This window comes from Lepisosteus platostomus, chromosome 10, assembly GCF_059453375.1.
Source record: "Lepisosteus platostomus isolate fLepPlt1 chromosome 10, fLepPlt1.hap1, whole genome shotgun sequence".
NCBI lineage: Eukaryota > Metazoa > Chordata > Actinopteri > Semionotiformes > Lepisosteidae > Lepisosteus > Lepisosteus platostomus.
Window position 1 is genome coordinate 13,060,231 of NC_142620.1, and position 21,433 is coordinate 13,081,663.

At 40.3% G+C, this 21,433-nt stretch overlaps 1 protein-coding gene and 1 long non-coding RNA gene across 2 annotated transcripts in view; both read left to right on the top strand.

Moving 5' to 3' along the window:
- frmd6 (FERM domain containing 6) overlaps window positions 1–19,120 on the top strand; it is a 37,070-nt gene extending 17,950 nt beyond the window's left edge. The window contains exons 2-14 of the mRNA XM_088648294.1: window positions 2,663–2,901; window positions 3,553–3,643; window positions 4,983–5,062; window positions 5,229–5,305; window positions 5,437–5,623; window positions 6,617–6,772; window positions 8,037–8,102; window positions 8,367–8,435; window positions 13,015–13,189; window positions 13,624–13,932; window positions 14,185–14,316; window positions 14,610–14,701; window positions 14,917–19,120. Of these exons, the coding sequence (XP_088504420.1) occupies window positions 2,803–2,901; window positions 3,553–3,643; window positions 4,983–5,062; window positions 5,229–5,305; window positions 5,437–5,623; window positions 6,617–6,772; window positions 8,037–8,102; window positions 8,367–8,435; window positions 13,015–13,189; window positions 13,624–13,932; window positions 14,185–14,316; window positions 14,610–14,701; window positions 14,917–15,198 (1,815 nt within the window). The 5' untranslated portion in view covers window positions 2,663–2,802 and the 3' untranslated portion in view covers window positions 15,199–19,120. The remainder of the gene's footprint in view (window positions 1–2,662; window positions 2,902–3,552; window positions 3,644–4,982; window positions 5,063–5,228; window positions 5,306–5,436; window positions 5,624–6,616; window positions 6,773–8,036; window positions 8,103–8,366; window positions 8,436–13,014; window positions 13,190–13,623; window positions 13,933–14,184; window positions 14,317–14,609; window positions 14,702–14,916) is intronic.
- LOC148653362 (uncharacterized) lies at window positions 8,442–12,698 on the top strand. Its single transcript, XR_015941648.1, has 2 exons — window positions 8,442–10,035; window positions 11,668–12,698. It is a non-coding gene; the product is annotated as an uncharacterized LOC148653362 (long non-coding RNA).
- Window positions 19,121–21,433: the final 2,313 nt, after the last annotated feature.

Consider the following 21,433-nt stretch of genomic DNA (forward strand, 5'->3'; position numbering starts at 1 on the left):
TGACTGCAGCACTTTTTTTTTTTCCTGGCTGTGCTTTGCACTCTCTCTCAGTCTCAGCCATTTTCTCTCTCCCAGTTTCTCCGCCCTACAGCTTGCTTAGATCTGAAGGAATTCTGACTGGCTGGTCTCCCACTGCTGGCTCTGGGCTCTGACATGGTTGTGGTACACTGAAGCTGGCTATGGGCTGGGAAAGCAATCTGATGAGGAGGAGAAGGGGGGAGGGGGGGGGGGGGGCTTGCCTGGGCCTCTTCCCATCTTTCCCCCAAAGTTTTTGTTTTAAAAAAAACTATTGTAACTAGCAATTTCAGTTTGCATTCCTTTGTTATGAGTTGTGCAGGTTTTGAGAGAATTTCGGTTGTTTCTGCTGAAGATTTTGGCACGTTGATAAAACTTCCTGGCTTAAGTTCCTTCTTATGAGGAAGAGATATGAGGAAGTATGTAGGTGTTACACCAGACATGCTTCCCGAGAAGGGGGAAGCAACTGTAATTTAACTCCTCTGCACTCTTCCTGATAATATACCTGGGAAGCTGCAGTATTTTTCCAGAAAGATTGAGTGTGACACTGTAGGAATTACTTCTTTCTTGTTTTATTACATGATATCCAAGTTCTCCTCTTTGGGCACCAGTATCTAAAAAAAATAGTATTTTAAAGAGAATGGCTTTGTTACTGGTCATTGCTGATTTCAGTTATGAATACCCCTTTATCTTCTGTCTTTAGACCAACAAACCCAAAACTGTTAGAGAAGAGTGTGTGTGGAGAGCTGATCTTTAGAGGCCAAGTCTGTACTGTTTGCAAATCAGATCACTTGAGTTAAATGTATAACTCTAACTATGTTTCTTTACAAAATTACTATAACAAGCAGCAATGGTGTTAGTTTCAGTTTGCAAGAAACTGTTCTCTTTTTAATTTCGGTAGGGAGAACATGAATTACATCTTTCTCATTAGAGGTCTAGGGAAAGTTAGTTGTGTGTACAGAAAAGAGAATTCAGGCTGCTTCCTATGTTGTAACTTACTGTAATAGAAAATCTTTGATTTATAAAACTGCTTTTGCCATTTTTGACAAAAATGAAATACATTACACTTATTGTTGAGTGGGTACTTGAACGGTGTCTTGCGTCACGACTAGATATGACAGTCTGCTTTTAAAATCATTAAAGGACAACACTGAATGTCATGCTCTAAAAGGTAAAAATTACATAGAAATGCAAAAAATAAGACTTCCTTTATTAGCTGAGCTTCTGTGGCATTGACTGCATATTACAGTTGCATTCCTGCCATGGGTGTTTCACTGCTTTTAAAGCTTGTTTTTGTGACAGTTAGTGATATTAATGCTCTCCCTGTCATATTAAAATTAAAATTAATAAGGTGAATAAGGTGAAGTAAAATATAATGGATAATTCACCTTTACTGCAATATGAAAGGGTATTGCAGTACTGCATTTAATTAAACAATAAAAAATCTGTACTGAATCTTCAGAGTGGAAGGGAAGGCTTCAATTAGTTTCACCCCTAATTAACCCTTCCAGTAGATTTACAAGCTAATGAAGGGTATATGGCTAAGAAACAGTAGTGAAATACCTTACGCCTGTCAGTGTATGCCCCTGTTTTCATGATATTTATGAGATATATCTGCTTCTGTAAATGATTTCATCTGGTTATCAGTGTGATTATCATATGTCCTGTCTTTCAGATTAGTCCTGTCATTGAGTCTGTATGATCCTAAGTATCAATCCTTATACATACTTATCACTTGAGTACAAACCTCCTTTCTGTGGCAAATAGTGTGTTACAAATGATGTATTGTGTTAAGAGTACACCTGAGAGGTCCTTGTCTTTCTGCATGTCCCTTTTGCTTTTATCTTTGTAATTCACCTTCTGGTTGGTTGGGACCCCGACACCAGCTGCAGTCCCTGTTCACGACGAGTGTAACACTACTTAGCCAGTCTCTTATTTTTAAAGGCAGTACTGGTCACTAAAGGGAAATCGATTTGAATTATTTAACTTGCTGCTGTAGCTTGCAGTGCATTGACAAATGCCTGAATGTGTTTTAAAAAATTATGGTTACACAAAATAGAAAGTACAGAATTGATTCCTATGGCTCTGTCATTATTGATCTAACACAATAAAAAAGCATTTTGTATGATGTGCATTGTTGGTGCTGTTATTATTTCTCTGTTCATGGGCCATTAACAAAACAACTGTAATTTGAGGGAACCTTTTCACACACGGCTGTTGGTCACCATTTTGGAGTACTATGGAGGTGCCTTTTGATAAAAACTTTGTAAGCGTAATTGTTTTACAAGGCACCATTAGGAGTGGGTGTGAAACCCAAAGTAATCTCTTTTAGCATTCCATTCTTTTCAACCACCTTTTGCTACTGTTCATTTGCGCTTCCAAGAGACCTCACTCTCGCATCTTCCCAGTCACAGTATCTTGCCCTCCTCTTTCACACCCTTTGGAAAACCTCAGTAGAATTGTGGCCATTGAATGTCTTATCCATGAAGTGGTTTCAATTAGCAGCTCCTCAAAGCTTTGTGTTCTTAGACAGCTGTTTCCGATTTAGGGTCTGCAGAGATGTAAAAAAGAAAACATCCGTGGTGACGAGCTTCCCTTCTTCCTCATTGTTGTTTTGGATCACTGACGCTCTCCATCTCTCTTCCAGCTGTGCAGATGCCCATGCCTAAGTGCTGCCTCTTCTTGTGTGAGACGTCGGAGGCTGGCAGAGCTGTAGTGGGGTACAGCTGAGCGAGGGTGGGCACTGGGCTTCGTGCCTGCCGAAGGGATCGTCCCGTTTGGACGAAGATGAACAAACTGAACTTTCATAATAACAAAACCATGCAGGACCGTCGCTGTGTTTGTGTCTTCCTTCCTAATGACGATACGCTGAACATCATCGTCAGTGTGAGTGGGCCTTGTCATTTTCTGCTACCAATGCCACAAGAGTGTCCATAAAGCATGCCCTCTAGCAGATATGACTGCTATTTTCAGAAATCTGTAAATGTGTGTGCATTTTCCATGCCATTCAGAATCTTTAATCAAAGTACTCCTGCTTTCCAAGATTAGAATCCTTGACTTTTTGAGGATGTGTATCATTGTAGTAGCACTACACTAGGTTACATATAATTTCAATTTACCATGTTACCTTTGGCTGACCTGGTGAAGCTGATTGTGAAATGAATTATAATTTACGTGTTACTCCCTGCTTTGACACAGTTTGAAGCATGCATTAGAATTCATTTTTTTTCCAGTGGTTTTGAAATATTTATGTAGATGGTACAGAATATTCTGGAGAGCACCTCTCAAATTGTGTGTGTGAGTGACTCCCCTTGAAAAATGCAATACAAAAAGTTAAAAAAAAAAGTTTTTTGGGGAATTGTATTTGATGTTGAGGGTAGGTAAAGAAATGTGCCTTGAAACTTACAGTTTTGCCAGACAGACTACAGATGTCAGCAAATCTTAAATGTTTGAGTTTATTAGGACTTGGAACAGCCTTGCCAGAGTTGTCATTCTCAGCTGCCGTGAACCGTGTGTGTCTGTGTGTCCTCTCCACAGGTGAAGACGCTGTGTCAGGAGCTGCTTGTCCAGGTCTGTGACCTCCTCCGTCTCAAGGACTGTCACCTGTTTGGGCTCAGCGTCATTCAAAGTAAGAGCCTGAGCTTCTCCATTTATTAAGATAATTCTTCAGAGTCTTAACATCAAGCCAACACTTTCTGCGTGATCTCCACATTGGGGTAAAGTAAAGTACCCCCTTGTTGGACCTGCTGAAAATCACACATCACATTTCCGCGAGACCATATGGCCATCTGTGTCTTCTCAGCTTACAAAGCAGCAACCTTCGCACTTTCTTTTCAAAGTCTACTTTGCTGTTTTATTAAAGTACCGTTGCGAAAATTATTAAATGGAATTTGATTTGAATGCATTTTCTCTAATGCACTTAGTGATCACTTCTGCATTGCAAGATTTCCCTGGGTCGTGTGGGCAAAGCAAGTTTTATTTCTTCATTCCAGTTGTATTTTTCTCCAGCCAGCATGGATGTTGATGTGATTTGTGCCTAGTTGTCTTTCTTTGCTTAATGATTTTGCCCATCCCCTGTGCTGCTGTGGAATTGCTCTGTAGAGAGGGTTCCGGACCGTGACCTGGGTGCTGTTAATGTGTCTGTGGCTGTGTTGTTAGTGGTTTGGATTCCCTGGTTTCTGATGTGTGGAGCAGGGTGATTAATTGGGACAGCTGCCTGCTGTGCAGTCTACAAGCATGTGTTCACCAGGAGTCGCTGTTCCTAATGAAACCAAATTCCAGGGCAAGTGGTCTGAACAGCATGAAATCCTAAGACAAATGAGAGTTCTGCCAAGGAGATTAACTTGTAACACACAGGAGTCTCCCAGTGAGGGGTGGAGATCTTGTCAATATCATGCTGATAAAATGTTTCATTTATTTCCTCTGAAATAATGCTTTAAAATGTTTTCCCAGCTGTTGTCTGCACTGCAAAAATAATTGAGTCTTCATACTAATTAATTGTAGTTTCTTTACAGCCTACATCCAATATTCACCATCTGAAATTTATATAATGAATAATGAACGTAAACCATCTCCACTATAGCACAACTTCTAGATATTGACATCTGTGGATGTTTATTAAATGTTTTGCCAGTTTGAGAGATGAACACATACCACCTATTGTTTTGAAAATGCCAGTTTCACAGTCACACAGCTGTATTAAATACAGTAAGAAATCTTTCCACTAGAGGACTACTTTGTTTGCATTTGATGTGTACAGCTACATAATTATAGAAACCTGGAATGTGTGGTTGATAAAATTAGAGTTGTATGTAGATAATCCGAAACTGCCTTTGGGGCACTTTAAAAAAAAAAAAAAAAAGCTCTTATGTGATTAATCTTTGAGTTTGATTCACAAATCATAAAGGTACACTTAGCCCAATGAGCTCACACACCATGCAGTTAACCTTCAATTCCTTTCTCCTCAGATAATGAGCACATTTATATGGAACTTGGCCAGAAGCTGTCGAAGTATTGTCCTAAAGAGTGGAAGAGAGAGGCCAGCAAAGTAAGTGTTTTTCAACGTAGCCGTTTTCTCAGCTGTGCTGGATAAGTGTAGTTATTCATGTGATTTAAACAGTGGGGATTTCTGAAATTTGCTGCTTTAAGGCAAAGGTGTTTTTCCTTTGGAACATACTATTCCAAATGCTAACCTGTATCTTTTGTATTGACAGGGTATTGACCAGTTTGGACCTCCGATGATTGTCCATTTCAGGGCTCAATATTACGTGGAGAATGGCAGGTTAATAAGGTAAAGTGTGATCAAATGTTCCACATTTGCTTTAAAAGTCCATTTCAGTATTTGTCACAGTATCTGAGTGACTTCCTGAAGCAGAAAGAAACTAAGGTTTGTTCGCCTCTTACTCATATCCTCAATTGCAGTGACCGGACTGCGCGGTACTATTACTACTGGCACCTGAGGAAACAGGTCCTGCTGTCTCAGTGTGTGCAGCGCGAGGAAGCCTACTTCCTGCTAGCAGCCTTCGCTCTGCAGGCAGACCTGGGGAACTTCAAACGCAACAAACACTTCGGAAAATACTTCGAGCCAGAAGCATACTTCCCTCCCTGGGTGAGTTGAGGGTCATCATTGCTCTTTGTTGAGTTGAGAGTGGAATTTCACTTGTTGCTCCCAGAAGCTAGTTCTCTCTTAATAGTTCTCTCTTAATAGTGCAGTCCGTAATATGAAAAGCATGATCTGTCAAATTCTATCACCACCTATATTATTCCGAACGTTTAAAGGTTGAAATTAGCTTGCACATGATTTTACAACTTTATATGACTGTTTTCAGTGTCATTCTTCAGCAGGATTTTTAGACAGAGACAATTATGTTTAATCAGAGTAGCAGCTACATTTATTTAAACTGTAATCTGTTCAACTAGGGGTGTGCTGTGATACATCTAAGGGTCGTAAGAGCTGAGGAAATGTATTATTTCAAATAATCTTTTGGAAACTTGCATTCCTCCAGAATTACTTTTATGGTATTAACTTCACATTGTGTAATCATAATTAAGTGAGTAACAACAGAAATTCCAGGATTCCAATCAGTCTTTTCTCTGGGGATTCTATGATCATAACTTGCTAATAATGGAAGATTCCCAGCCATCCCCTGTACTTAAATCTTCTTACATGAATCACTTGAGTCTCTTGGAATCATCTTGGAAACCATCATCAATAGGAATGTACAAAATGACAGGAACCATGCTGCATGCTGTTTGTTTTTCTGAAAACCTTTTTACTCAGGTCTATGTCTGATTGCTGGTAGCTCACATTTACCAGCAGTCATTACAGCGCTGTCCCACCCTTCTGATCGTCATGTTTTCCTGCATTTAGCTGAAGCCCGGTACAGGAAATGCTTTTGGAATCGCAAATTATTTTGCATGCCACTAGCAATTTTCCATTTTTTTACCCAGATATATTTAGAATCAGACTCATGCAGTGACAGTGTCATCTCTTTGGAATTGATATGGATTCATTTAGACTGAAATATACCTGCTTCACCCAAGATTAGAAGATTTTTAAGCATCCTCGTACCCTGACGTGTTCCTGCTGCTGACTTTGTAGGTGATTGCCAAGAGGGGGAAGGATTACATTCTGAGGCACATCCCCAACATGCACAAGGACCAGTTCGCACTCACTGCCTCGGAGGCCCACCTCAAGTACATCAAAGAGTCTGCCCAGCTGGATGATGTGACCGTGCATTATTACCGACTGTACAAGGTCAGAGTCCCACTGGTTCTGGAGAAAGCAGCTGCAGGTTCTTTATGTTCTGAATGGAATCCTTGCTGATCTATTCCCATCCCCTCCCCACTGTGATTTAGCTGGCTGATGGTATAGACTGTCCCACACCATTAAATATTTGCTTCAGGTATAGGTTTCTGAAAAGCAAAGGATGTGAAATTCATGTGAGAGAAATTGAGTGTATTTTTTTTCTGGAAGAGGATAAGAATTAAAAGTTTTAATTAAAATGTATCAAGTTTTTACAGAACCATAGGGTTGTGTCTTAGAACCACCTGAAGAGACTGTCTTGAAGTGCAGAGACAAGAGCTTTCAGTCCTAACCCAGTGAAAAGCAGATTGGGACAACTATTTCCCTTGATGCTGTCATAGCAGAAAATGTAGCATTAATGAATGTAGAAATGTAGTGTTAAGGAAAGGTTTCCATTACAGAAATTATAATCGTAGCTGTACAAACCGTATGATAAACGTAAAGTTGCTTGAAGGTTTAATTCAGTTCCATTAGTGGTTATAATAACTGAATATTTAAAGTTCTGCACATGTAAATGTCATTTCTAGCGGTTTCAAGTGGTACAAGAACTCAGATTTGACCATGGTGTCTAAGAAGCAAAGAATGTTAAAAATGCAGTTTTGAAATATTTACCCTTAATATTATACAGAACCATCTTAAATCCAAATCAGAGGGAGTATTTCAATTTTATGCGATTCATGATGATTCTGTGCAGTTTTCAGAAAGCCTGAAAAGAAATAACTAAGCATTGTTGTACATGAATATGTGTATGCCTTGTGATCACTGAAAGCCTGCGTAGATGGCAGGCGCCAGAATGTTGAGGTTTCATCTCATAACAGTAGAAATCCGTTCTCTGAAGCAGATGTGAATCAGTACTCCGTTTAAAAAGATGAAGCTATTTTTGCACCCTCCGTGATGCTTCTCTTGAAATTGATGAACGCAAAAAAAAATGAAAAGGTTTTTCGATTACAGATTAGAGTTTGGTTTTAGTGTTCATCTATACATATACTGTAACTGAAGAAAATTGTCTGTTTTAGACATGTGTCACGGTGTGTGGTCTTGAATATCGGTATTGCTGGTTTTAAATACAGTACTCCACGTACATCTGGAAATTTCAGCAATGTACAACGTGCCTTCAGTAATGGTAGCTAAGGCTTTATTTAGTTTCCAAAAGGTCATGGCTTCAGCATTGTTCAACTGAAACATCCTAAGGAGTGCCAATCCTCTCTTTCCTCAGGACAAGAAAGAAATGGAGGGCTCCCTCACACTGGGACTGACCCTGCGTGGGATTCAGATCTTTCAGGTACAGGAAGCAAGTTTGTGCGGTTGCATTCATCTGCACGAGAAAGCATGCCTGCACAAAGATTTCAAAATGTTTCCCAGCGAACCAACTAAAATCTTAGAGTTTTGATTCCGACGCTTTTCAACATGAAATTTCCCTGTTAACAATACAGTGTCATTTCCTGTTGACCAATGGTGATAGGAAGAAAAATGGTGTTTCAGAATAGAACTTTCTTCTGCTCAGTTTAATGGATGTGCCTGTAGTAATTTTTGCTTAACTTTTCAGAATGTGGGATCTGTGAGGCAACTCCTGTATGATTTTCCCTGGACAAATGTGGGGAAGCTGGTGTTTGTGGTGAGTTGAGACCATTCGTGGTAAAATACATTTATTTGATAATTTGATTTGATTTATATTTTATTTGTTGCTTTTGTAGATACAATGCTATTAAATGTATGTCCTCTAAGTTGTGCCCCACTTCTTTTTATTAGAAGAATCATCACAGTTAAACAGTTATTCAGTACAGTATATTCTTTTTTTTTTTTTTAGTCTCTGAAGTGGAATTGTGGCAGAGGTGTTTTTGACTTCTTTTGCCAATTGAAATCAAGAAGTATGAAAGCCAAGTACTAAATCTTTCCTGTCCACTGTACATTGCCAAATCCTCCTTTCATTTTCTAAAACAAATGACATTTCATAAGGAACTCTTAAAATGGCACTTTTACCAAACTCAGCACAGAAGGTGCCTTTTCTGTTGCAGTTATAAATCTCTTTCATAAATAAATTGATTAGACCTGCAAAGCTAACATGATTTTTGTCATGAGCATGGCCAGTAGCTGTTTACTCTAATAAAAGGAACTGTTCACTGTTACTTCTGTAACAGTACGCTGTTGTACTATACATGACAAGCCTTTAAGCAATCAAGGCACTCAAACATCTGTCCTTGAGCAGGAATATGAGGAATATGTAACACAGAAAGTGAGATGAACATATCTTTATTCAAATACTTTTTGTGTGGTGTTAGCTTCTTTTAATTAATGCTTGTAAGATAGTCACACAGCAGGACTGTCCAATCCTGATCCTGAAGGGCTGGTGTATCATAGATGTTCATTTCAGCTAGCTCTTAATGAGCTAAATCCGCTTGTTACTCACTTATTTGGACTAATTTATCAGCTTCTGTCAGTTCTTCGGGTGCTGTTGCTTCAAACTGACCCAGAAATCCTGCAGGCACACTAGCTTTTCAGAACTGCGATTGAACAGTTTTGTCATACAGTATATCATTTTCCATGCAACATTGTGCATAAAGAATAAGATTGATTTGCTTTATAATACTGATTTTCTGGCTGGTGGCAGTTTAAAAGAACATATCTTTCAACCTAGTAATTTTTTGTTATCACACTACTACTAAGAAAAAAATATTAGATCTGACTTCAGTTGTCCTTCAGGTCTGACATTTCAGACTTTTCAGGTCTGACATTTTGCAGAGATGGACTTGTTCTCTGAAGATTTTACCAATACACTATAGTTACTTGTGGCTGTTCTTAAAAGATAGTTTTGCGGTTGCCTTCAATGTGTCGGAAGCAACACTGTCAGATGCTGGCTCTTGTAGGATTTGTTAATGGATTCCTCCCTATAACACACATTAAAGTGTTTGAACACTGAACCAAATTTTCAGTTTTAAATTCTTTGATGGGTGAATTTAGTCAAAGACCATTTTAAAATGTATTTCTTACCTTGTGTCTATTGGGTGAGGGGGGCCTAAGAATAGCATCCCACCCAGCACATGTGCTGTGGTGCCCCACCCTTACAGCAGTGCCAGAATCTCTGAGACTGAAGGAAACACCACACGGAGCCAATGAGCACCAGATTCTGGATCTGATTATATAAACATAAGCCTGTTTAATATCGTTGGCTGATTGAGGTGAATCCCTTGAATGTGTCCAGCTGTCTTAGGAGCAGTGTGTTGTACAGTGCCTTGCGAAAGTATTCGGCCCCCTTGAACTTTTCAACCTTTTGCCACATTTCAGGCTTCAAACATAAAGATATACATTTTTTATTTTATGTGAAGAATCACCAACAAGTGGGACACAATTGTGAAGTGGAACGAAATCTATTGGATTTTTGAAACTTTTTTAACTAATGAAAAAATGAAAAGTGGGGCGTGCAAAATTATTCGGCCCCCTTGCGTTAATACTTTGTAGAGCCACCTTTTGCTGCGATTACAGCTGCAAGTCGCTTGGGGTATGTCTCTATCAGTTTTGCACATCGAGAGACTGAAATTCTTGCCCATTCTTCCTTGCAAAACAGCTCGAGCTCAGTGAGGTTGGATGGAGAGCGTTTGTGAACAGCAGTTTTCAGCTCTTTCCACAGATTCTCGATTGGATTCAGGTCTGGACTTTGACTTGGCCATTCAAACACCTGGATACGTTTATTTGTGAACCATTCCTTTGTAGATTTTGCTGTATGTTTGGGATCATTGTCTTGTTGGAAGATAAATCTCCGTCCCAGTTTCAGGTCTTTTGCAGACTCCAACAGGTTTTCATCCAGAATGGTCCTGTATTTGGCTGCATCCATCTTCCCCTCAATTTTAACCATCTTCCCTGTCCCTGCTGAAGAAAAGCAGGCCCAAACCATGATGCTGCCACCACCATGTTTGACAGTGGGGATGGTGTGTTGAGGGTGATGAGCTGTGTTGCTTTTACGCCAAACATATCGTTTTGCATTGTGGCCAAAAAGTTCGATTTTGGTTTCATCTGACCAGAGCACCTTCTTCCACATGTTTGGGGTGTCTCCCAGGTGGCTTGTGGCAAACTTTAGACGAGACTTTTTATGGATATCTTTGAGAAATGGCTTTCTTCTTGCCACTCTTCCATAAAGGCCAGATTTGTGCAGTGTAAGACTGATTGTTGTCCTATGGACAGACTCTCCCACCTCAGCTGTAGTTCTCTGCAGTTCATCCAGAGTAATCATGGGCCTCTTGGCTGCATCTCTGATCAGTCTTCTCCTTGTCTGAGCTGAAAGTTTAGAGGGACGGCCAGGTCTTGGTAGATTTGCAGTGGTCTGATACTCCTTCCATTTCAAGATGATCGCTTGCACAGTGCTCCTTGGGATGTTTGAAGCTTGGGAAATCTTTTTGTATCCAAATCCGGCTTTAAACTTCTCCACAACAGTATTACGGACCTGCCTGGTGTGTTCCTTGGTCTTCATGATGCTCTCTGCGCTTTCAACAGAACCTTGAGACTATCACAGAGCAGGTGCATTTATACAGAGACTTGATTACACACAGGTGGATTCTATTTATCACCATCAGTCATTTAGGACAACATTGGATCATTCAGAGATCCTCGCTGAACTTCTGGAGTGAGTTTGCTGCACTGAAAGTAAAGGGGCCGAATAATTTTGCACGCCCCACTTTTCATTTTTTTATTAGTTAAAAAAGTTTCAAAAATCCAATAGATTTCGTTCCACTTCACAATTGTGTCCCACTTGTTGGTGATTCTTCACATAAAATAAAAAATTTATATCTTTATGTTTGAAGCCTGAAATGTGGCAAAAGGTTGAAAAGTTCAAGGGGGCCGAATACTTTCGCAAGGCACTGTATGTCAGTCCCCCACTGTGCTGTGATGTGTTGTGTTGTGTTGTACAGACTAGTTGTGGAATCTGTGAAAAGACAGGGTGGAGTGAACACTCCAATCCTTCCAGTTTCTCTCCATGGTGAACCACATTCCTGATATTTTCTGAGGTTCTACACTAATTAGTAAACCCCTAATTATATAACTGTATTTGACCTCAGGGAAGCAAATATTGGGCAAACAAATGTTATAAACTGGTTTCTATTTAACCTGTAGTTATGTACAATGTTTTTACACAGTGACCATTTCTAATGAATTGGTCTCTGTAGCATCCATTTTCATGAGAAATGCAAAACCAAAAGGCCTAAAAAAACCAAAGACTTGATTTCGCATTCACACTTTTAACCACCCCAAATGCAATTATTATGCATCCCTTTAAAGAAAATCTGGAAGAATCTTAAACAGAATAGACGCTGAAAAGATAAGGTGATGACTTTTTTACTTATTGATGACAAAATCAGGAGGGTGGATCAGTAAGTGAGAGGTTTCCTGATGCACATTGCAAAACTCTCACTCCATTTTAGCCCCTTGTCATAAAACAAGCCAGCTTCAGAGTGCTGCTGTTAGTTTATTCTGCATTAGTAGATTACTGGGCTTTCTGGAAACCCTCTTCTTTATTCCTGGGTTTACTGCTCCAGACTGCAGAGTCCCTTATGTTTTTGCCAGATTTCAGCATTACAGTCAATTCTCACATATGTTTGGCTGGATTTAGCATCTTTGAATTTTAAAAGGCTGGATTATCTATTTTACATTTCCGTGTATTTGTCGTGTCTGTCATTTTCATGTGTGACACTAAAGCTGACTGGCAGGCCTCAGAATGTTAGGCTTTCCGTTCAGCATATGGAACCTGACTCTATTAGACAAATGTTAAATTAGGATGTTATTAAATCTGCCTTCCCCAGTGGACTCTCTGAGACAGGAACCCTCTCTGTGGGAAGACATCCTCTGACAGGAGTCACATCTCTGCACCTAAGAAAAATAAAAATTAAAACTCTAACCAGCACATTGTTAGATGCTTGATGATACAAACATGCTGTGCATTGGTCTGTATTTCTTGGTTCTTTTGCTCGCCACCAGGTGGTAGCAAATATTAAGATTTTTTTCCCCCTGTGGTCTGGAGTTTGTTTGATTTGGCCTGTGCCTGTTACATTCTTTTAATACAAAAAGACTGCAATGAACGACAGTGAAGGTTTTAGATCCTTTGTTCCTCTAATTCATTTCAAATCTGTTATTAACCATCCCATTGCTTAGTAAAATGAAGGCTCTGCGATTTTGTTACACCATTGAAGTTTGTTCTTAACTTACAGGGTAAGAAGTTTGAGATTCTCCCAGACGGCCTTCCTTCGGCTCGGAAGTTGATTTACTACACTGGCTGCCCCATGAGATCCAGGCATCTGCTGCAGCTGCTCAGCAACAGCCACCGGCTCTACATGAACCTGCAGCCTGTGGTCAGACAGGTCCGCCGGCTGGAGGAGAACGAAGGTACCCGCCTGTCCGCGTGTGATGGCGAGACTGAGATTTAAATTAGCAAAACATAGCTGCACCAACGTTCATGTACATTTGAGATCTACCAACTTCACCTCTTTTTTTATTTTTGTAGCAGGAGAGATCATTTTAGTGTGTGGCCTTTAAATAATTTAGACAGGCCTTTTTAAATAGCTGGCCTGTTTTTTTAGCCACATCATTAAGGTCAAGTTGTTTTTGCAAGCCTACCTCCCAGCCTTTGAGCATCTTGTTCACAATAGCGATGGACTCCATAGTCAATAAATGGGAGGATGGACTCACAAAGCCAAAATCATGATGACTGATTCTGTGGGAACTTTAAACATCCAGTTTAAATGTAAGGATGAGAGCTTCTTTGCAGCCACTTGGGAGAGTGCAGTGTCTAAGCCTGTTGTGGCGCCCTCTCCTGGCAGAGAAGAAGCAGTACCGTGAGTCTTACATCAGCGATGCCCTGGAGCTGGACATCGAGCAGCTGGACAAGCGCTCCCGTGCGAGTGGGAGCAGTGCGGGCAGCAGCTCTCGCCACAAGCGCCTCTCCCGCCACTCCACCGCCAGCCACGGCAGCTCGCACACCTCGGGCATCGAGACGGACAGCTTCCGCACCACCTGTCAGGCCCCCCACCGCCCGCTGCGCACCTGCAGCAGCTCCACCGCCAGCCACGGGAGCTCGCACACCTCCGGAGTGGAGAGCGGGGGCAAGGAACGCCTTCTCGATGACGACGGTAACTGCTCCCTTCTCGTACTCCTGGAAAGTCAGCTGCGCGCTCTCCCTTTGCTCCCCCTCCTTTAATTCTTGTTTCTTATTAAATAGACATCCCATCATGCCTCTAATTTGTAAATGTCCAGTCATGAGTGGTGCCAGTCTGCTGTCTTAGAGAAGGGGAAGCGATCATGGTACCCAGTCTGCGTGTGTGATTCAGTGTGTATCCCTTGGGTCATATAGATACTGTATAACCTGTCTCTGATCTTCTCAGAAATTGAGATGCTGGTTGATGATCCAAAGGATTATGAAGAGCTTCATGAACTAGCCTTAGATGTCAACCAAGACTTGTGTATCCACATCACTGAGGACATGCTCAGTTCTGGACAGACCAATGGCTACTCGGGTAATTGAATTAAGACTTTCTGACTTGCCAGTACTGGAACGTTGTATCTCATGCTTTTTTTCCATGTATGGAAATTATGTTCATTTGAAAAGGGGTTGACAGATGGAACCTGAAGATGGGGTTACCTTTCCTTGTGAATGGAGGGAATTTCCAGTCTGGATTTCCTAACTCTTAAATAGATAGATAAGACTTTATTGATACTGACGGGAAATTGATGTTTTACAGCAGTATCACCTTAACAGCCAGATCTCCCAGCTGCCTTTTGTCTCTAAATCTTTACTTCACTGTTGCAGGGCTAATTGTAAAGGACATCAGTTCATCCACATCCAGCTCATCAGAGACTGTTGTGAAGCTGCGTGGACAGAGCATAGAGTCTCTTCCACAGGTATGTCACACATTGCGCAGTACACATAAAAGATATTTTAATACACTGCTTCTGCCTTCACTTTAAAAGGCACTGATCTGTTAACCTTTCTAGAAACCAAAAAAATAGGGATACAAGTTAAAGAGTGATTACTGCAAAGCAGCATTCAGAAGATATTTTTTTTGTCCAAGTACTTAAATTTCAGACTCTCTCTCCTATATCCTGTTTTCTTGCAGACTGTGTGCAGGAAGCCCCGGACATCCACAGATCGCCACAGCCAGTCTCTGGATGACATCCGTCTCTACCACAAGGGCTGCTTGCAGTGGGCAGAGCTGTGCCAAGACACTGCCCAGAGCTACACTTTTGGCTGTGCCCAAGAGCTGAGCGATGCGGGCTATCATGGCCTGGTAGATCAGTGCGCTGGCATTAAAGACAACCCTGCCTTCCCCATCAAGAGAACCAGCAAGTACTTCTCTCTGGACCTGACAAACGATGAGATACCAGAGTTTGTCGTCTGACTGCGGAGAGATCACACCCTGAGCCCTGAGTGTGTGGAGGAGAGGAGCTGAGGAATAAAATGACCTTAACAGCAGGAAGCGCAGAGAACCAGGACAGGTGTTGCACAGAAGAACAAAAATTCCATACAGGCATTTTTTCAAGGACTGACCTCCCATGTGAGGGAGATACTAATAAAATGGATCAAAACTCATTCATTAAGAGGTGTTTACCAAAAGCATGGATTAAAAAGGACGTGAAGTGCTGGATGAACTTGTGCATAAGCATAAACTCTCCATGATATATTTTTGATATTTTTTAAAGAGACACACTCCTGTGCTTTGCTGGGTGATGTGGAGCTTTGAAATGACTTTTTGTGGGAGACAATTTATGGATGGCTTAACTTATATAGAGCCTACATTGCAAATAAGAGTAAAACACAAGGAAAAGGGAATGACTAGTGCTGTTTTGCTTGGTTATAAGACAGTTGTGAAGAATCCAGGAGGAAATGTTTCTCATCTGGACTCAAGTTAAGCACAAACTCTTTCTTATGAAACCATGGAACAGCATGATAACTTTGGGATGTTTTACTTTTCTATATAGGAAAATGGTACTGCATTTAGACCGACAGGTGAACTTTTGCTCAAAAGTCAAACCCTGAAGCTGCCTTCCTTGTCCCACTGTTCTCAGCTTGTATGGTCGGGCTACGATATCTAAATAAATTCTACTGACTGCAGTTCAGAATTGTCTGCATTAGTGAATTGACGTTTGTGCTTTGGAAATTGAAGGGAAATGCAATGACAGATGTCTGTGTTGGATGTAATCTGAGCTCCTTGGTGGAATGTCACAAGCCAAGACACCTGCTCTGCTACTCCAAACAAAATGTTGTGCATTCTTGTGCATTGTTCAAGCTATGCAGATCTGCACCTCGAGAACACCAATGTGGAAGAAAACCATGGCAACTGGCATCATAAGCCCTCCTTTCACATCTGAACTGTGCAATCCAATTGAAAACATGTGGGGGCAGCCTCAGCTCACACTCAATGAACTAGCTGCTCTGCCTGCTAGGAACCAAAGAAAGGCTTCACTCAAGCCAAAGAACTGTTAAACGTAAACGTAAAAGAAGTACAGATAAGAGTTAGCCACTTGGTGTGCTGTGCTCCCCTGGTTGTTTAACTTATCCATGCATGGTATAGTTTCTGCAGCATTATATGATCAACTATGAAGCATAAAGCATAAAGTGACTGTGGTGTCTGTGTTCTAGTGCTAGCTGTATTTCTTTAAGTCTTGGAGAGTACTCTGGTGTAATCGGTACACATACGACTGCTGACTGGACTGCTCTGCCTGGTGATAGAATGGAATGCTGAAGAAGTGATATTCCTAACCCAGCATCCCCAGTCCACTCACCTTGCTGCTGCTCTGGTACTGTTCTTGAAGTTTGGCTTCCCCAAGTAAATCTTTGCACTTTACCCAGCAAGTGCAATGTGCCAATATTCACCACACACAGAAAATCCCATCTGTACTTCCCAGTAACTGCCAGAAACGCCTTATCCGTGCCTTTTTATGCTATGCAGGTCCTAAAACCTTAAGTTTGCCTCGACAATCACATCCTAAGACAGGGAAATCTCATCAAGGAGCAAAACCACTCTATGCGGTGAGCTCTATGAGGTTGCAGAAACCTGAATGTTTTTTTTTACCTTGGATGAACTTGCTGTGTTTTAATTTCCCCCCTTTGTAAATCAATGAATAACCTTAGTTATTATATAGGTAAATATTAATTATGATTTGGAGATCACATAAAGTTACACAGCCTGCTTCTTGAGGTAATATCTAGGTCTCAGTGCAGTAAGGATGATGATGTGCTTAACAACTTTCCAGGACACAAGTAACACAAGCCTAGACTATCTGCACCAAACCTTGTTAACAATAGTGCCTAAAGGAAGAGGTATAGAAAATACCATCTCTCTCTAACAATACAGTAGTGTTAGACAAGTTTTACTTTCTACACTTTATTCAGTGCACTGCCCTGTACACTATTTTGAGTTAGACAGCAGTCAGTTTGTCTCTTCTAGTATGTATTATGATTTGAATGCACTTCATTGTACACAGGTTTGCAGATTAATACTGGCAAATCTTGGAAACTATAAGCAAAATGGAATGGGTGTTTAGTTAAAGACAGACCAGTTTAGTTTGGATCATTAAAACAGTTACCTACACTTTATCTGAAGCCATGTTCAGGAAATCTTGCTGCATTTTACAGAACTCATAAAAGCTTTTTTTGTTTATTCCAAATTGATTTTTCTTTAAATAAATGTAACTATAAACTTTAGTATTTTTGTATGAAACATATAGAAACAAAACAATTATATATATATTTGAAAGTGCATCTTTTTTCTTTATTATGTGCTGTATGAGTTGTCAGTATTATTATGTAGGTGACAGTATTAAGACTTTTGTAAACTTAACCTTGATCTAAGGTGCCACCCTCATTTATATGGTGGGTGTCAGGAAAATTTAATTTTACAGCTTAAAGGGGCCCCTCCAAAATATGTTACTCAGAGGAAAAGCTCTTGAGTTTTACTGGATTCAGATTTTAGGGGCATCTGTCCTTGACCACTTGTCCTTTCACCTTTCACATCACCAGTAGACCTGTTCTTGATGCACAACAGTTCACATATGGCAGACTTTCCTACCGGTGACGTGAAACATGAAAAAGATTTTATAATGTCAGCATATTAAATGACCAAAGGGCCACAACAACAGAAAAAACAGCTCCAAAAATTGCATTTGATTTGGAAAAGATGAAAGCGCAGAACACACAGATGAAGTTTGTCAGATCTAAGGGATTCCACGTGCATTACATCCATCTGGAACAAATGATTTGGGAGCGTCTCTTTTGTTTCGTCTTGTTTCCCGTTTTCCGAACGGATTGCCTTTTTGAAGGATGATTAATCAACAAAACTAACTCTTATTTATTCATTTTCATATACAGTACATCTAGCAAGTTAAATTTTCCACTTGTAAAGTAGAGTTGTTTTCTTTCATTGCGTTCCAAATTGGAATGCAGTGCTTGCATTTTGCATTAGGGAGGGATTAGAATTCACAGCACATCTGTGGAGTTCATAGATCTCGATTAACTGGCAGGCATCACTGACCTACCATATCTGATTACAGTGTTGCTAGTTTACATGTGGCCAAGAGCATATAATGAATTTAAACAGTTTTAGTAAAATACCTTAGTGGAACTTTTCTAAAAGAATCTTTTTTTTTTACCTATCAACTATTGAGGAAGAGAACTGTTTCAAATTGTGGGTCACATCAGGTGTGGTTGCTGACATAAGCAGAGGAGGGGACCTGACAGAGTGTGGTCTGTGCCTGACTGCAACAACCTTGATAGATCTTCAGCAATACACACAATATTACAATACAGATTTGTAAAATGCCGTTTTCAACACTTAGAAACTTACATTTTCTAGTGTAGAAAATGTCAAAATGTGTTTGAGAGATGTATATCCCAGTAGAACATTTTTCCCTTTATAATTTTCCTTATTGTCTTTCTTAAATGTGAAGGTATCAGATAAACTTTGAAACATCCTGATCGTGTCCCAGCATTGACTTAAACCTCTCTTTTACAGTCAGTTATTTGTTTTCATTCTAAAAAAGTGAAAGCTACCGGTAATTTATTAAAGCCACAGATTGCAACAACCAGCGTAATTCTGAAAATAGATATTTTGCCTGAATTTCCTATTGCTAGTCTGTATACCTGCACAAAGTGTAAATAGTCCTTTCTGTGAAAGGATCTCCCGTCAGGAACTTTGAAAGTGAATTCCTGTTGTGAAACCCAGTCGTGAAACTCTTTTTGTAAAAACAATGAAGTCCAATGTGTGCCTTTTAGGTACAGATGTTCTGAACAATTGACAATAAAGGGTACATTTATTTGCCTGAGCCAACTATTTGTCTTTGGAGTTATTTCACACAGGTGTCTTGTGTCATTTTTCGATTTAATGTTGCCTGTTCCATTATAAAAGAACCTTGAGAGGAATTCTTAAGGAAAGTCCTATCAAAATATGACTTAACCTTACTTTTTTACAATACAATTTTCATAGTTTGCTGCTTGCTTGCAGATGTCTAGTATATCCCCGTGTTTTATTTTTAACTTTTGGAATAGCTGATTTGCAGTTATCTGTCCTTTTGTTCCTTTGCCATTATTGCACTAAAACGTTTGGCTTACCTGTTTTCCATAATTTTTTTTCAGTTCCTGAGGAACTTAAAAAGTGCTCTGAAACTTTGAAAAGTGAAAGTATTTTAGCTCAGGATCAGTTTCGTTGTTCAGAGAGTTACTATAGGTGTCTTATGCTCTCACTATGGACATCTAGTGACAGAATAGGTACAATTGAAAGTGAGGATGGGAAGGAATGTAGTGCCACCTGCTGTAGATTAGTATAATAATCGGAAATGTCTTAAATGAGAGAAATCCATGCAGCTCATAACATTTGTTTTCTTTCATTTGCTTTTTAGCCATGAAACCCTTTACCTTTTATCTTTTATCTTTTATTTCTCACTGTCGTCTTGTCTCCCTTGAAAAACTGACTTTTAAAAGAGCCTCTTCTCACTATTGCACTCTTAATTTAGCAATTAAAAAGGATTGCTGGGTCATAAAAACACCTACATACACACAACCTCTTAGAACTTGGCACTCCACATAGAAATGACCTGCTCATATTTGCTGAAATAAAAATAACGTTTTCTCCAATATGTGCATTACGATCTCTTTCAAGTACCCTGTGGTTTTTTTTCCTTAATGGAAAAGCATATCAGCACAGGGCCAGCCAAAGGCCTGTTCTTAATTGTGGAAAACAGCTGAGGATGGGTGGGGTCTTCTCCAGCTGTTACAGATGTGCTGTACACGGAACAGGGAGGCCTGCCAACACCCTAATACACTCAGGGCCGCAGAAGATTACAAATAAGAAGTGTGAATATCCAGTTTAACCCACTACAGAGGAAAAGGAGAGAGTTATATTCTTGTCTGTGAAAGGTGGCAGACAAAAAATATTTATTGTAATTCCAGTAATATGAGATCTATTCTACTGTAATCTGATATCTATTCTGCTGTAAACAACCATGTTCTAGTTATATTTAGTGCATATGCGGTATATCAAACCAGGGTAGCATGGTGGCCCAATAGTTAACATTGCTGGGACCCTGGTTTCAATTTTGGACCTGCATGGAGTTGGTACAGGATGTTCTCCTCATATTCATGTGGTGCTCCAGTTCCTCCCACAGTCCAAAGACAGCCTGGTAGGTTAGTTGGCTCCAGAGAAATCTATTGCTGGTGTGAGTGAGTGTGGGTCTGTGTCTGTGTGTCCTATGTGATAGATACACTGGCGTCCTGTTCAGGGTGTACCTCTCCTTACACCATAGGCTCCGGCTCCCCCACAACACTGAATAGGTTGAAGCAGTTAAGTAGAAACTTAAACGCAAAATGACTTACCCATTATAAACATCTAAATTAGCTTTACATACAGGGCGCTTATAGAAGGCAAAGAAGGCCCTCAGGGGTAGGTCCTAGCCTTATGGGAATTTCTTGTGCAGACTAAGGCTGAATACTGGAACAGAGGAAACTTCATAGAAATTTTGAAAGGGAGCAGGAATTACCACCTTGTAGCCAGATCCCACAAGAGAAACTAAGCCAGGTTGGGCCTAGTCTACTGGGATGAGCACTTCAAGAAATCAAGATCACTGCTGCAAGTCATGTAGATTGACCACTAGGAGGCGCTGTTCCCACTGGCCTAAATGCTGCAATATGAATATGAACTTTCTGTGTAGAAGGATATGCCTTTCTTTAGCTGAGATATTAATCTGAGGTTTTGACTTAAAATTCCCACATCTGTTTTCAAAATTATAGGGTTATTAACACCAATGTCCTGGCTTAATTTCACTCTGGTTTGTACAATCCAGTTGCTGAAGCATTTTTTATAGAGGAAAATTCATGCACACGTATCAATTAGCAATAAATAGGTGGCTGAATGATTTGCCCACTGAAAAAGTCTCGTTTTGCTTTATAAAACAATGCTTTTGTGTGCAGTTGTTTTGTCATGACAATGTGAAGAGCATAACTGCTCATCCCTCTCACTATGCCCCTGCCTGTCTGTTGAAGAGGCTTACACAGGAAACACGGTAATGTAGAGTCATAAAGCACAGGTACAGAAAACCTGTACCCTCTAGTTTCCTGTGTGTGGGAGGACAAACACGCTTGTT